Genomic DNA, 13,929 nt, shown 5'->3' on the forward strand with positions numbered 1-13,929 from the left:
CAAAATCCCAGTGATGATCAGATTTAGGACAGGGCCCCTTGGAGTGTAGACGCTGGTGGTGGTGAAGATGAAGACTGAGGCTTGGATAGTGCGCTGGCTGAGGTGTCTGAGGTGCAGATGGGGATGCACGAAAAGTCAGAAAGGGAGAATGAGGGAGAGCACAGATTTAAACCATGCGCCATTGGCTCACACAAGGCGGGCGAGTAGAGTAATGTTGTCAGTATTGTGATTGACGGCGTGGGAATGCAGTAGTTGTGTTTACAACAGAAAAGCAGATGAACACCCAGGAAAGCAGGCAGATGAATGATTACAGATGTTCCTTATTGAACTTATGCATAGGCTTCATTTACATTGCTCAAATATATCACATAAGTGGTTATTACTCCAAGCTTACTGTTCCCATCCCTGAGGTTGTCCACCAGAGACACTGACACATTTAGTTTGGTGGCAATGAGTTGTCGTTAATCAATATTTTTATTTAGAGAAGTGAGGAAAAAACAACGTAGGGTTGTTGGATTTTACAAACTCTCAATTATCATCACCAGGAAAAACTATTTTCTTGTTCTTATTATATCATTGCATCTATCCCAGGAGCAAATCGCATTGTCCTACAGGACTCAAACATTCTCCAGCCTATGGGGCTGACAGTGCTGGGTGACCATCTGTACTGGATTGACCGTCAGCAGCAGATGATTGAAAGGGTGGACAAACTTACTGGAGATGGGCGCACACGCATACAGGGACGGATATCATACCTTACCTCCATCCACGCTGTGGAAGAGATCGACCCACAGGAGTTTGGTACAGATCTTTCCCACAGAACTATTAGCTATATTAGTGTGGCTTTATGATTTGGCCTTTGTATCAATGGCTGTTTTTCTTTCTACAGCGTCCCACCCATGTTCTCGTGACAATGGGGGCTGTTCTCACATCTGCATTGCTAAGGGTGATGGAACACCTCGCTGCTCCTGTCCCATGCACCTGGTGTTGCTGCAGGACCTGCTGCACTGTGGAGGTGAGCAACACAGTAACAGCACTCAGGTGCCTTTTCATTTCTGGGTGGAGAATTCAGAGAAGCAGACATGTCCGACCTGCATATCTGATTGAGTTTCAGAAGTACAAGGACATTCAAGGCTTTTTCTTCTACAACTCCAATTCAATAACTCTTTGTGTTTTAGTTATACTGTTGCACAACAGATTAATACAGGCAGCAGAGAGGAAGCAATGCTGGTTGTAATTACTCTAACAGTGACAGAGGTTATTTATAGGAATGTTTAAATGTCTAATGACACACTGTACATACACTGTATATACATTTGCATGCATGTTCACTCCTGTTGTTTAGGTTTTGTCCCTCTTAGTCTGAAGGGTCTAATCTAAAGTTCAGTGCTTCTCCCTTCCACAGATAATTGTGACTTGTCTCTCTGCTTCATTCTCTTCCTTATATGTTGTCTTCTCTGTTTTTTCTCAGAGCCGCCTACCTGCTCAACAGAGCAATTCACCTGCTCCACAGGGGAGATTGATTGCATTCCAATGGCCTGGCGTTGTGACGGCTTTCCAGAATGTGAAGATGGCAGTGATGAAGACAACTGTCCCATCTGTTCTACATACCAGTTCCGATGTGACAAAGGAGGCTGCATTGATGCTCAAAGACGCTGCAATGGTGAATTGGACTGTGCTGATCACTCTGATGAGCAGGACTGTGAAAGTAGGTTTACACGCTCAACTCAGGCACAGATGTTTGCAGCATTATGCATGGAAGTTTTGTGACTGATAAATTAGGTTTTACTTTCAGTGTTCTTTAGGATGCTTGATATTTCTACTAAACAAATAATAGCCTGAGTTTACCTATGAGTCATAGCACCAAATCAAAACAGCAGTTGCCTCGAAGCACTTTCTATTGTAAGATAAACCCTTACAGTTATGAAATGTATAAATACTCTTTATACGAAGTTTCTAAGTCATTTTTTCCTCATTAGGACCAGAATTGTCGTGGGGTTAAAAAATCATCCTCTCTACGTCCTCTAAAGCTCTATCAGTGTATATAGTTATCATGTTAAAGAACCCATAGGACTGTACTGACCAAATAGTGCACTTCTTTCTAAAAAGTTTCTGCTTTTCAAAAACTGTTTTATAAAAACGTCCTTTTTGATAGAGTATATAGTTAGGGCTGGATCTTGTGACCTTACCTCCCTCTGCTGTCTTCTCTTTAACCTCACCCCCAACTGTTCACATCAGTTGGCTCTCCATGTGTGAGCCTGGTTGAGCTGGAGGTTTCTTCCTGTTAAGAGTTTTTCCTTACCATTCTTGCCAAGTGCGTGCTTGGAGCATTATTGGCTCCTCTTAATGCAGATTGTGTTTAAATTAAACTACAGGGAGAATAGAAGACTATTGCATTTACAGCCACAGAAGCCTGACCAACAAAAACAGCCAGTTACTAAAGTGACTCCTTGTAGTCTTGCATTGTTGTGTTTGGTCTAATGAGTAGCGCCAGCACCAAACAGCCATTTTTCACATTTTCATACAGGCTCACAACTGCCGCTTAAAGATGTCTGCGGTTTTTTAAACTGCTGAAATTTCAGTTGCATAGATAAAAACAATAAGTCAGCGACACTGTTCGTGTCTGTCTTGGAGCTCTCAGTGTGTTTATTTTCATCGATCTGATCATTCATAGAATATATAAAGAGCATCTTCCCTGGGTCTCCTTAGTCACAAAACCAACCCACCTACTTTTTGAAACGTCACCCTTCTTTTGTTGATTCTCCACTGCTATGGCTGGATTTGTCTGTTTGCAACAGAAATATTTGCAGAGGTTCCACGTATGTGTTCTGCTATCTTGTCCACCTCATATTTGTGTTGCATTCAGTAACAGTTCCCCCCATGCTCGGTCTAAACAAAGAAAATTTCCAATCACTGGCATATAATTTTCCATCGTTCTTCTTCCTGTTGCGTATAAAATGTACATAAATGCGACAGCTTTTGGTTTTATTGTTTTTTTAAACAAAAAAATGCCATTGAAACATCTTGCTACGTTTCCTCTTCTACTCCAGCTATCTGCCCTCCCAACCAGTTCCGCTGTGGTGACAATCAATGTATCACAAAGAAACAACAGTGTGACAATTACTCCGACTGTCCTGATGGATCAGATGAGCTCGCCTGCGGTAAAAACACTGAGATATTCAAACTGCAGAAACATGGCTGTATATTCTCTGGTAAACTTCCCGTCTTACACTGTATTCTTTTTTTCTTGTCCATGTTCAGAGCATGTGTCACCTCCCTCCAGTGGCATCCCTAGCACTGGGCCCAACACTATCGGCCCAGTTATTGCCATCATCCTGCTCGTCTTCATCATCGGGGGAGCTTATTTTGTCTGCCAGCGTGTGGTGTGTCGACGATACAAAGGCCCCAGTGGGACTTTTCCTCATGAGTACATCAGCGGGACACCCCATGTACCTCTCAACTTCATCACCCCCAGCGGTTCTCAGCATGGTACCTATCAAGGTAAGCTGGAGCACACAGCAGCAGTGCTATGGTTACACTGCTACTTATCAGCACAGGTGTTAATAATACCTGTAAACTATTGTGTGCAGGTATCTCCTGTGGGAAGTCCATGATGAGTTCTGTCAGTCTGATGGGCAGCAGCAGCAGTGGAGCTCCTCTTTATGATAGAAATCATGTGACTGGAGCTTCATCCAGCAGCTCTTCATCTACAAAGGGAGCCTTCTATCCTCAGGTACACACACACACACACACAGTGCACAGGCTGTTTATGGTTTACTTTCCGGTTTACTTACAGATTTTTGTTCTGTTTTGTAGATCCTGAATCCTCCTCCCTCTCCAGCCACTGACCGCTCTCTCTACAACACAGAGATCTTCTACTCTTCCAACAGTCCATCTACCACCAGATCATATAGGTCATACAGTCTTATCATTGCCTATCTCCAAGCACACACATGCCAGAGATGCAAGTGTCTGTCATGTGTGTGTTTACCAGACACTTGCAAACTTTATGACACTGTAATTATTTTACTGGGCTTTGGACTTCCTCCTCAGCAGGAGACGTTCACATCTCCTGCTGTTGATTTTGCGATCTTTTTTTTTTTTACTTTTTTCGGTTATTATGATGTAAACAAAGATTAATTGTATGTAAACTGCAATGAAAACTAAGTTTGTGTCATCTCTCCTTCAGACCCTATAACCCGGTCCGTGGCACCGTCCCACCTACCACTCCCTGCAGTACCGATGTTTGCGACAGCGACTACACTCCCCACCACCCGCCGGCTGGGCTGGGGCTGTCAGTGGGTCGCTGGAAGGGCTCTGGCCATGGCAGCCAAACCAAACACAAGTACTACATGGACCTCAACTCAGACTCTGACCCATACCCTCCACCCCCCACGCCCCGATCCCAGTACATGTCAGCTGAGGAAAGCTGCCCTCCATCCCCTTCTACAGAGCGTTCCTACTTCCACCTATGTCCCCCTCCTCCCTCTCCCTGCACTGACTCTTCATGACCCTCAACAGCCTGGGACCCCTGTGAGAAAGAAAGGGATGAAGTCAGCTAGCTACGAGAGCTTCATATCAGCTGATTAGGCTCAAGTGCCTTATTGGTCCTTTTATCATTCCAGTCATCCAGGAGTTCTCAGGGTGGCCATTGTCTAATCTTCCAAATGCCCTGCTTGAACATTCACTCTCATGGAACAGGTTGAAGGTTCAAGGCTGTCCCTGCCATGCCTCAGGGCATTCCCTCTTTAACTTTCATTCCATGGAATGAAGAAACCTTCCTGTGCTGGGCCGGTTTTGGGTTTCCATCAGTCCAAAAAGGATCCTGATTTCTCATGCTACTTCCTCTTCAGCATGCAGTGACCTCACCAATTGAGTGTGAAAACCACAGATCCAGTGCATCCAAAAGACCACCACCTCATCTCCCCCAATCTTCACAGATCTGTCTTGTCCTTCCTCACAGCATCTGTGTCAGCAGGACTGTATATACTGTAGTGTTAAAAATCACATGAACAAAACAAAAAAAACAAACAACAAATAATGGAAATGTTTTTCATACTTTATTCATAGTGGGTGATCCCCAGCTTGACAGAAAACAAAGGACAGTGGAGTGAGTGAGTGTGTGAATGAAGGATGAATGAATATACAGGAGCATACAGGCATGTGAAGGCTTGCTAGGTGAATTGGAAAAATCTGATGACTGATTTATAATATGAGTGGATGATCACAGAGGTCAAGTCTGCTTCTTTTCCCACATTGTGTTCCTCCATTCCAAACTTTCAATCCTCCATAGCTGAGCCCTGTGCCTTGTGAAGAAGTAGAGCCTTCTCCAGTCAACAAAGCGACTGCTAACAGTCTCTTCATTGAGTAAAGTCACCGCCTGCCTGCAAACACCAGACGAATGCCAACATGTAAAGCTATTGTAAATATGTGTAATGAAGTCAGTGATTGAGTTATGAGAAATTAATGCTTTTTGGTGTAACTAAGAACCTCTTCCATCACTTTTTCTGTATTCTCATCATCCTGTTTACCAAAAATATGTTTGCTGCTATTGTGTATATACGATATCAGTTACTATCATTACACAGAAAGGCCAAAATTGCCACTCTTATACTGACAGTAGATCGTGAAGCTACTTTACAGTTAATAGCAAATTATTCTTATAGCCATGTTTGTTCTTTGTACTTTGTATGTAGATCATTATGTATGTCTCTGTGTCAGTTGAAATGTTTGGTTTGAAGGAGTTATTTTTGGAAGGAGGTTAAAAGGTTGAAAACCTCCATGCTTCAGATGACTCTTCCCTGATCTCCCCACAAAGTCTCTTGCGGGTTTTCGTACAATGAACTCATCACTGCATAACCTGAGCTTGAAGGATGGTTTAGATGCTGTGAGTCTAACACACACAGTTTGAAGCATTCTGAGTAATCCCGAGCACCTCGAGGCAACTGTTGCTTTAATATGGAACTGTATAAATAAAATGTAATTAAATTGGATTAAATTAAACCAAAGGTAGCAGTTGCCTCAGGTTAGACAAACTTTCTGGCCTCTGAGCTTTGCCACATTTTGTAAGATAATAACTACTGGAGAGATTTTGAAGAAGTTGTCTATTAGTAGTCCACTGAGGATGAAATCTCGAGACTTTGCTGACCCATTAATCTTTGCTCGTTACATACAAGAAATTGATGTCGTAGTAACAGCTGGTGATCATGCTCCTAAAAGAATGAACAATTTTAAACTTACGAATGACCTGTTTTAATTTGGTTGTGTCCTGCTTCAAAGAAAGAATTTTCTCCAACAATATTTCATGTTGATCCAGGGGGCACAACTTTATTCACTCCCTATAGGAATATTTGGCACTGTTACCGTAAAGACTATAGATTGGCACGAGAATTAACCATTTTCAAGTTCAAAGACAGATAGTGGGTCAGAAAAGTGCTTCTTTTAGCAGTCATCAAGGTGAAAGTGTCCTTTGTTGCCCCTTTGTGCCTGGAAGAAGTTCACCTGTGTTAGATGAGTTAGAGGGAAGTGCAGTTTGGCAGCACTTTGTAAAGGTCAGGAATTGCATGGTCTTGGAGTAAGCTTTGTTCCTGTTGCCTGATTAAATTATCTCCAGTCAGGTGACATTACAGCTAAAATAGATTTCCAGCTTAGGTAGCTGAAGTTGGGTGCTTTTTTAGCAGCACAACACATTTATGTTGAGGGCTATAGGCCCTGCCTCAAACCACTGTGTCAGTAAAACCCTGTACTTGTTGTCTCTGCTAAGAATGCTTTGCGTAATTTACCCTTGTGACATTTTTTGTATCAAAAGCATTTTTATATAATAAAGGTTTTATTTTAAGGAAAGTTTTGTCTGAGGTTATTCAGTTCACTTCAGTTCAATTTTATTTATATAATTTACAACAGTCGCAGTTGCTTTATATGAGGTGAAGACCCTTCAGTTTTGGAGAGCATCCCAGCATTCAGATGCAGAAGGTGGGAAACAAGATCTTCTGTACAACAGGAAGGCAATGTGGCAGAACCAGAATCAGGGAGGGGAAACCATCTAAGGTTTGGTTAATGGAAAATACAAAACAGAAGCACACAGAAACTACATACAGTACAACAAATGCAAAGCCCATGTGGGCTTTTTTACCTCTGCATATCCTTTAAAGCTCTTTGGAGGTAGATACAGTCAGAGGAACCAGAACACTGTGTCTCTCTGAGCTGCTGAGGAGTTCAGCTATAACAAGGCAACCACTAAATCACATACGGTCACAATGCTTTAAAAGAAATCATGGAAAGAAATGTATAACTTGCTCTAACATGTAGATGTTAGAAAAGAAAAATCATGCAGTAATTGCTTCCAGTCACTGCTTTTCTGAAGAAACAAGGAAATGTACAAATAAAAAGAAAAGAGGGCTCGTCCGGGATTTGAACCCGGGACCTCTCGCACCCAAAGCGAGAATCATACCCCTAGACCAACGAGCCTCCGATTGTAGCACCTGACCAGACGTATTCATAAGGCTGTTCGGCCTCGTGTGGCGAGTGCGACACCTATTGGTAGATATAGTAAATGAACTCGGTCCTTGGAGCTGTGTATGTTTTTATCTCTGCTCATTGATTTGTCCATCTAAACGTATTTAAATATTTTATATCACGCGAGGAACAAATGTTACATATAACTTGATATAATCTCTAAAATCATTTCTCAATTGCATCAGACATTTTCACGGCATACCATCATCCATCAATAATCTATCTATAATCTATAATATGTAGACCTTGTGCTATATGTGAACATCAGGGTCCATGTGTTTTGTTGGACTGTGAACAACAGTCACCTAAAAGGAGAGAAAACGCTTTTCAAAACCTTTGCTGGAGATTACTTACTACAGAAAAAAATACAAATATCCAATTTATTCATTTTATTAACCTTTTCTGTTTCCTATAAACACCTTAATAACATTAACAATTGATCACGTTTAGTCGTCTTTACAAAATGCTCTGCTGCCCCCATGTGGGTAAAAGCAGAGCAAAACGAGTGCTGCTCCAAAGCCTTTATTAGTGACTTTTAAAGGGGTCAAATGAATCAATCTTAACAAGTATTTGATCCACTGCAAACACAATTTTAGCCTATACTTGTATATTCCCTGATAGCATAATGACCACATCTGAAACCTGAACATGTAGAGCAGAGGGAAAGTTTAAGTTAAGTTTAAGTTTAGATATTATTAGCATGCAGAATTTACAGATGAATATAATATTATATATATATGTATGTATATATATATATATATATACATATATATATATATATATATATATATATATATATATATATATAGAGAGAGAGAGAGAGAGAGAGAGAGTCAAAGTCAAAGTCAACTTTATTGTCAATTCTGCCACATGTACAGGACATACAGAGAATAGAAACTTCGTTACTCTCAATCCCTAGATAAAATAGAAAATGAACATTTAAATATAAGAGTGATTAAAAATGCAAGTAAAATATTTTAAAGTAAAAAAAATTAAATAATATAATACAATTTTACATATAACAAGAAAGCTATACAATATACAATATAAGGGTAAATGACATTGAGTGCAAACCAGGCAGAGTAGTGCAAATAGGCAAATAGAGAGAGAGAGAGAGAGAGAGAGAGCAATGTAGTGTAATGTAGTTGGCTGCAGATATGATGGAACTTTGTTCTGTATATCATGTTGACTTCTGTTGACTGAGCTTCTTCCTGTACCACTGCTTGAAGGAAGTATCATCTAGAAACTGGGAGTACATTTTAAGACCACCGCTGACACAGAGCAGTGCCCTGGGTCAACCTGCGATCCAGTATATCCGCTTCATCAAGAGTCTTCCTCATTTTATCTCTCTGGAAAATCTATGAAAAATCTCTCTTTAAGTATTCTTAGGGCCAGTGATGTTTCATCATATGAACCGATTTGAGCAGTGGTCATGTTTCAGTCATGTAGGCACTCTCGACACCTGGAACCTCTGGAAACTGCAACTCAGGAATGGCGTCACTGATTGATCCTGGATTCCTGGTTTATTGAGCTTTCTTTGTGTTTGACATTGCAGTGACGATGTGTTTAAAAAAAAAAGAAAGAAAAAAATAATAGGGGGAAATCCTTTGTTATATTCTACCAGAACGGAAGGGTATCTGAAATACCATATTCATGATAAAAACCTGTATTCATCTGACAGTAATAGTTTATAGAAGCTGTAGATTTAAAAAAAAAAAAGAAAAAAGTTTTTATTCCAAACTTTTGAGGGTCTGCTAATGTTACAGCCCAGGTAATGTGCTGTGTTGTGCTGGGAATAAGTCTTGGAGCCGTAAATACAGGACTCTAAGAGAATGCATGTAAAAGTTTAAAAATACTAAGAGAGAAACAGCAAACTGGTCCAGTGAAGTTAGTCCAGCTGGTAGACAGGTGTTGAGGGCTGCACAGAGGCAGCAAGAGGTGGAGCCCAGCATTCAATCTTATATCATTTTTTTGTTTTTTCTCTCCCTTTATTCTCCCTGTGTTTGCCGCTCTGTAATTACACCAGCTGCTTGGGTTGGTTTTCTCTTTCTCTCTGTTTTCGCTCCCTCGCACCTGACATTATTTTAATGCTCGCTCTACTCTCTCCTCCTTTCACACTCCCTTTTCCCTCCAAAAAGATGCTCAACCTGCCGAAATACCACACAGATTGCAAAATGTTTTGTGCTGACTTGTTGAATATATCAGTAAAAGGGGCCTCAAAAATCACAGAATAAACAAATCCACAGCTGAACTGTAATTTGATCCTTTCTGCAATGATAACGCGACCTGCACTTACTTTTATGTGGGACCAGTTGTTGTGGTATTTTTACATTATTTTAACCTAGGTTTCTCCAAGTTTTTGATTCTTTGACATCCAAAGGTTTTTTCTTCCTGTAAGAAATGACACATGTTAGCAAGTCATTATGTGTTTTAAAAACATGCACATTTTTATGTACAGTTCATCTGCCACAAAACACCTTCCCTTTCATGTGCCCCAGTTAAACCCAGGTTTTATTTTACCAAGCTGATAAACACCTTCATGATGATTCATTTTTGTAGTCAGAGTCAAAATGAATTATATGGCACATTTAAAACAACAACTGTTGACCAAGATGCTGTACATTTAAGATCATCCAAACAGATAATAATATAGACAATATGCCTGATATTATTTAGGAAAAGAAGCATAAAATGGGAAGATTTGAGTAAGAAATAAGACAAATAAAAGCAGTACAAACTCATTCTGATTTAAAAGCCAAAGAATAAAAGTGGGTTTTCAGATGGGTCTTGAAAGTGTCCAATGTTGGGGAGGTCCTGATGTGAAGGAGCAATTTGTCCCACAATTTAGAAGCAGTCACAGCAAAGGCCTGGTCTCCTCAGTGCTTTAATCTGGACCTTGCGGCAGCTAGGAGCATTAGATAATTAAATCTTAAAATCAATTTAAAAACTCACTGGCAGCCAGTGTAAGAATGTTAGTTTGGGAGATATGTGGTTTCGTTTGTGTGTGCCAGTTAGTAACCGTGCTGGAGCGTTTTGGACCAGCAGCAGTCGGCTAACTGATGACAGACTTACTATTCCAAAAGTCGAGATGAGATGAAATGAAGGGATGGATATCTCTCTCAAAGTCTCTGAAACAGAGGAATGGCTTCACCTTTGCAAGTAGCTGGAGATGAAAGGAACTGGTGTTGATTCAATAAATTTGACTTCTATAGTACATATAAAATTGAGGTGATTCACACTAAAGTAAAATAGAATAAAAAGGTTCCTAAAACATTTTAGGAACATTTTAGGAACCCAACTTCCTACATACATTCACAATGTTTACATGAACTAACCCAACAGCAACCAATAGAAAAATCAGCAGTTTCCATAAGCTTACAGAAAAGACAGAAAAGCCGAGTCTTCAGCTTAGTTTTAAAAACTGTTACAGTTGATGTTTGCCTGAGGTCACTTGAACAGTGCCACAGTATAAAGTATACTTTATACTATACTAGGCTGCTAACACTGGAGTAATGTGATGGCAGATGGTCTGATTCTTATTTTCTTCATTCACACAAGTACTTTCTTATATGCTTTTGTGCTTTCTATCCATCACACATGCATCCAATGGATGCATTGGACAGCAGTATCATATCCATGGATATTTGGCATGCAAACTGGAGCAGCCAGTTCACCTCTGAATCTACTGGTCCACTCCACCCCTGCAGATGAGCCACAAACCACGCCCACAGTGGACTCCTCCTTTTTTTGTTGCACGATTTGTTTTTTATACTTTATCATAGATTTCTGTGATTAATAATTCAGAAAAGCTTTTAAATGATAAAGGTTTTAATGATTATTAAAAAGGCACGGGCGACAGATCTGGTTGACATTCCTGCTGTCAGCATGCCAATTGCACGTTCCCTCATTGCTTGTGGCATCTGTGGCATTTTGCTGTGAGACAAAACTGCACATTCCAGGGTGGCCTTTTGTTGTGGGCAGTCTGAGGTACACCTGTGCACTACTCATGATGTCAGATCAGCATCCTGATGTGGCACACCTGTGAGGTGGGATGGATTATCTCAATATAGCAGATGTGCCCACTACCACACATTTGGACTGATTTGTGACCACTGTTTGGGAGGGATGGTTATATTGTGTATCTGGAATGAATTTTAGGTCTCTACGTCCATCCCATGGGGAATGGGAGCAGTAACAAAGGTGTTGCGTTTATATTTTTGTTGAGTGTATGTGTGTGTGTAGCATAAATGTACACAGGCTGACTGACGTGAAGGATTTTCTTACACTAACTTGATGTTGTTTTCAGGCTTTTTAAGTTGGTAAAGATTTGCTTGATAGTTGTCTTTACAGACAATGACCTTCATTTGGGATATAATCCTGCAAAAATCCTTGTGCCTTCTGTTTATAACGCTAATCCAAGGATATTACTATCACATTATTCTTGCAACACTGATTAAGTATTCAAAATTAAAAAGAGCTGTAACTCTTCTATTACAGTATGTATGAAATGGACCCACCCCTGGGTCCACTGCATGTGTATACACACTCTATATGCATATATGTCTACTTCAACTTCAGTAATCACTTCTTCCAAACCACCAGTGTCTCTCTTAGACACCATTCCGATAAAACTGCTCAAAGAAGTCCTATGATTGATTAATGCTGCAATCTGATCAATGTATCTATTATTGGGATACATACCACAAATGTTTAAGGTGGCAGCAATTAGGCCTCTATTTAAAAATCCATCTCTTGACCCACCTGTTTTCGCTAAATATAGGCCTCTATCGCTAACCGTCCTTTTTTCCTTTTAGAAAGGAGAGTACAGTACAGAAACAGCATTGATCTTCTTATGGCCTTTGACAGTTGACTCATATCTGTGTTTGTTTTGGCTGCTCTTCATTGGTTCCCAGTTAAATCCAGAATTTGAATTTAAAATCCTGCTCCTCATGTACAAAGTCTTGAATAATCAGGCCCCATCTTATCTTAAAGACCTCATAGTACTTTACCGGCCCACTAGAGCACTCCTCTCTCAGACTGCGGGCTTACTCGTGGTTCCCAGAGTATTTAAAAGTAGACTGGGAGGGAGAGCTTCAGCTTTCAGGCCCTTCTTCTGTAGAATCACCTTCAGCTTAACTTTCCTTTTTGACAAAACATATAGTTAGGTAGTTAGGACTGAATCAGGTGACCCTGAATTCTCCCTTTGTTATGCTGCAATAGGTCTAGGCTGCTTGGAGCTTCCCGTAATGTACTGTGTAGAGTTTCTTCTTCATTCACTTCTTTTCACTCACTCTCTGTTCATACACCTCTCTCCATTTAATCATTAGTTTTTATTCATCTCTGGCTCTCTTCCAAAGCATGCCTTTGTACTGTCTTTGTCCTCTCAACCCAAGCCAGTCTTATTCAAGATACTTTAGTTATTTTTAGTTATTTTAGTTATTCTTAGATATTTTTCTCTATGTAGTAATGTTCAGTTACTACATGGAGAACATTTCACACTGATTGCAGTGCACTATTAAAATATTATTAAGAGATTATTCTATAGTTATGTCATTACAGACTGTTATGTTGTGATTATGCGACAGTGCATATGTTTTCTACCCATAATCCTTTAATAGACAGGATATCCTTATAGGATTAGAATTAAACAGCATATCGTTCATTGCCTGCTCATGCGCCCTCTCTCTCTCTCTCTCCCTCTCTCTCTCACACACACACACACACACACACACACACACACACACACACACACACACACACACAATAACTGGCATTAAGCATGGCCTCATTTTCCCAACTACTGGTTCAATAAGGAGATGGCTGGTCCATCTTGCCCCACTTTTTGAACAATAGACACACCAGGGGTCACATAGACTCAAGGCTGTGGGAAAGGAGAATACAGAGAATGTGTGAAGGACAGAAGGATAGCGGAATTGGGCTGGGAGACAGAAAATGAGCAGAGTCGGGGGTGAATGTAGGGGCTCAGAGAAAAAATAAATAATGGCTATCAGGACAACATCATTTTTCTAATATTTTAGTGATTATTTCTCTAATTAAATCATTGGAACTGTCTTTCTGTCTGACACAGCAATGTATCCCATCTTATCTCTAGATATTTACACTTTGCAAGTATGACCAAATGATCACACAATATTGCAAGGACAGTGGCAATTTATTTACAATGTCTACAATTCCTTGTGGAGCGCACCAACAACCTTGTTGGTGCTTAGCTCTCCACTCTCTGGTCCCAGCTGCCCTGCCAGCCTCCTTGGCACTGCCCCCTTGAACTCACTGCACCACCCCTTCTCTGAAGCAGAGTCGCAGACCACACCCCGCCACATACCCCCATCACCCTAACTTAAGCTGGAGAGCCATCCGGCTGACCTTACACCCCCTGCTCCCTATTCCACACAC

At 40.6% G+C, this 13,929-nt stretch overlaps 1 protein-coding gene and 1 non-coding gene across 3 annotated transcripts in view; one reads left to right on the forward strand and one right to left on the reverse strand.

Moving 5' to 3' along the window:
* The window catches only part of lrp5 (low density lipoprotein receptor-related protein 5), a 52,905-nt gene extending 46,068 nt beyond the window's left edge, over positions 1-6,837 (forward strand). For both annotated transcript variants that reach the window (XM_086299734.1, XM_086299732.1), the window contains 8 exons: positions 592-801; positions 890-1,015; positions 1,472-1,708; positions 3,051-3,161; positions 3,262-3,501; positions 3,591-3,733; positions 3,817-3,914; positions 4,190-6,837. In XM_086299734.1, the coding sequence (XP_086155860.1) occupies positions 592-801; positions 890-1,015; positions 1,472-1,708; positions 3,051-3,161; positions 3,262-3,501; positions 3,591-3,733; positions 3,817-3,914; positions 4,190-4,511 (1,487 nt within the window). In that variant the 3' untranslated portion in view covers positions 4,512-6,837. The remainder of the gene's footprint in view (positions 1-591; positions 802-889; positions 1,016-1,471; positions 1,709-3,050; positions 3,162-3,261; positions 3,502-3,590; positions 3,734-3,816; positions 3,915-4,189) is intronic.
* Positions 6,838-7,395: 558 nt separating this feature from the next.
* On the reverse strand, positions 7,396-7,467 carry trnap-ugg (transfer RNA proline (anticodon UGG)). Its single transcript has one exon. It is a non-coding gene; the product is annotated as a tRNA-Pro (tRNA).
* Between the last annotated feature and the right edge of the window lie 6,462 nt (positions 7,468-13,929).

This window comes from Aulonocara sp. 'chitande type north' Nkhata Bay, linkage group LG7, assembly GCF_057382095.1.
Source record: "Aulonocara sp. 'chitande type north' Nkhata Bay isolate Kocher_YH1m ecotype deep benthic linkage group LG7, A_spYH_male_GT1.1, whole genome shotgun sequence".
Taxonomy (NCBI): domain Eukaryota; kingdom Metazoa; phylum Chordata; class Actinopteri; order Cichliformes; family Cichlidae; genus Aulonocara; species Aulonocara sp. 'chitande type north' Nkhata Bay.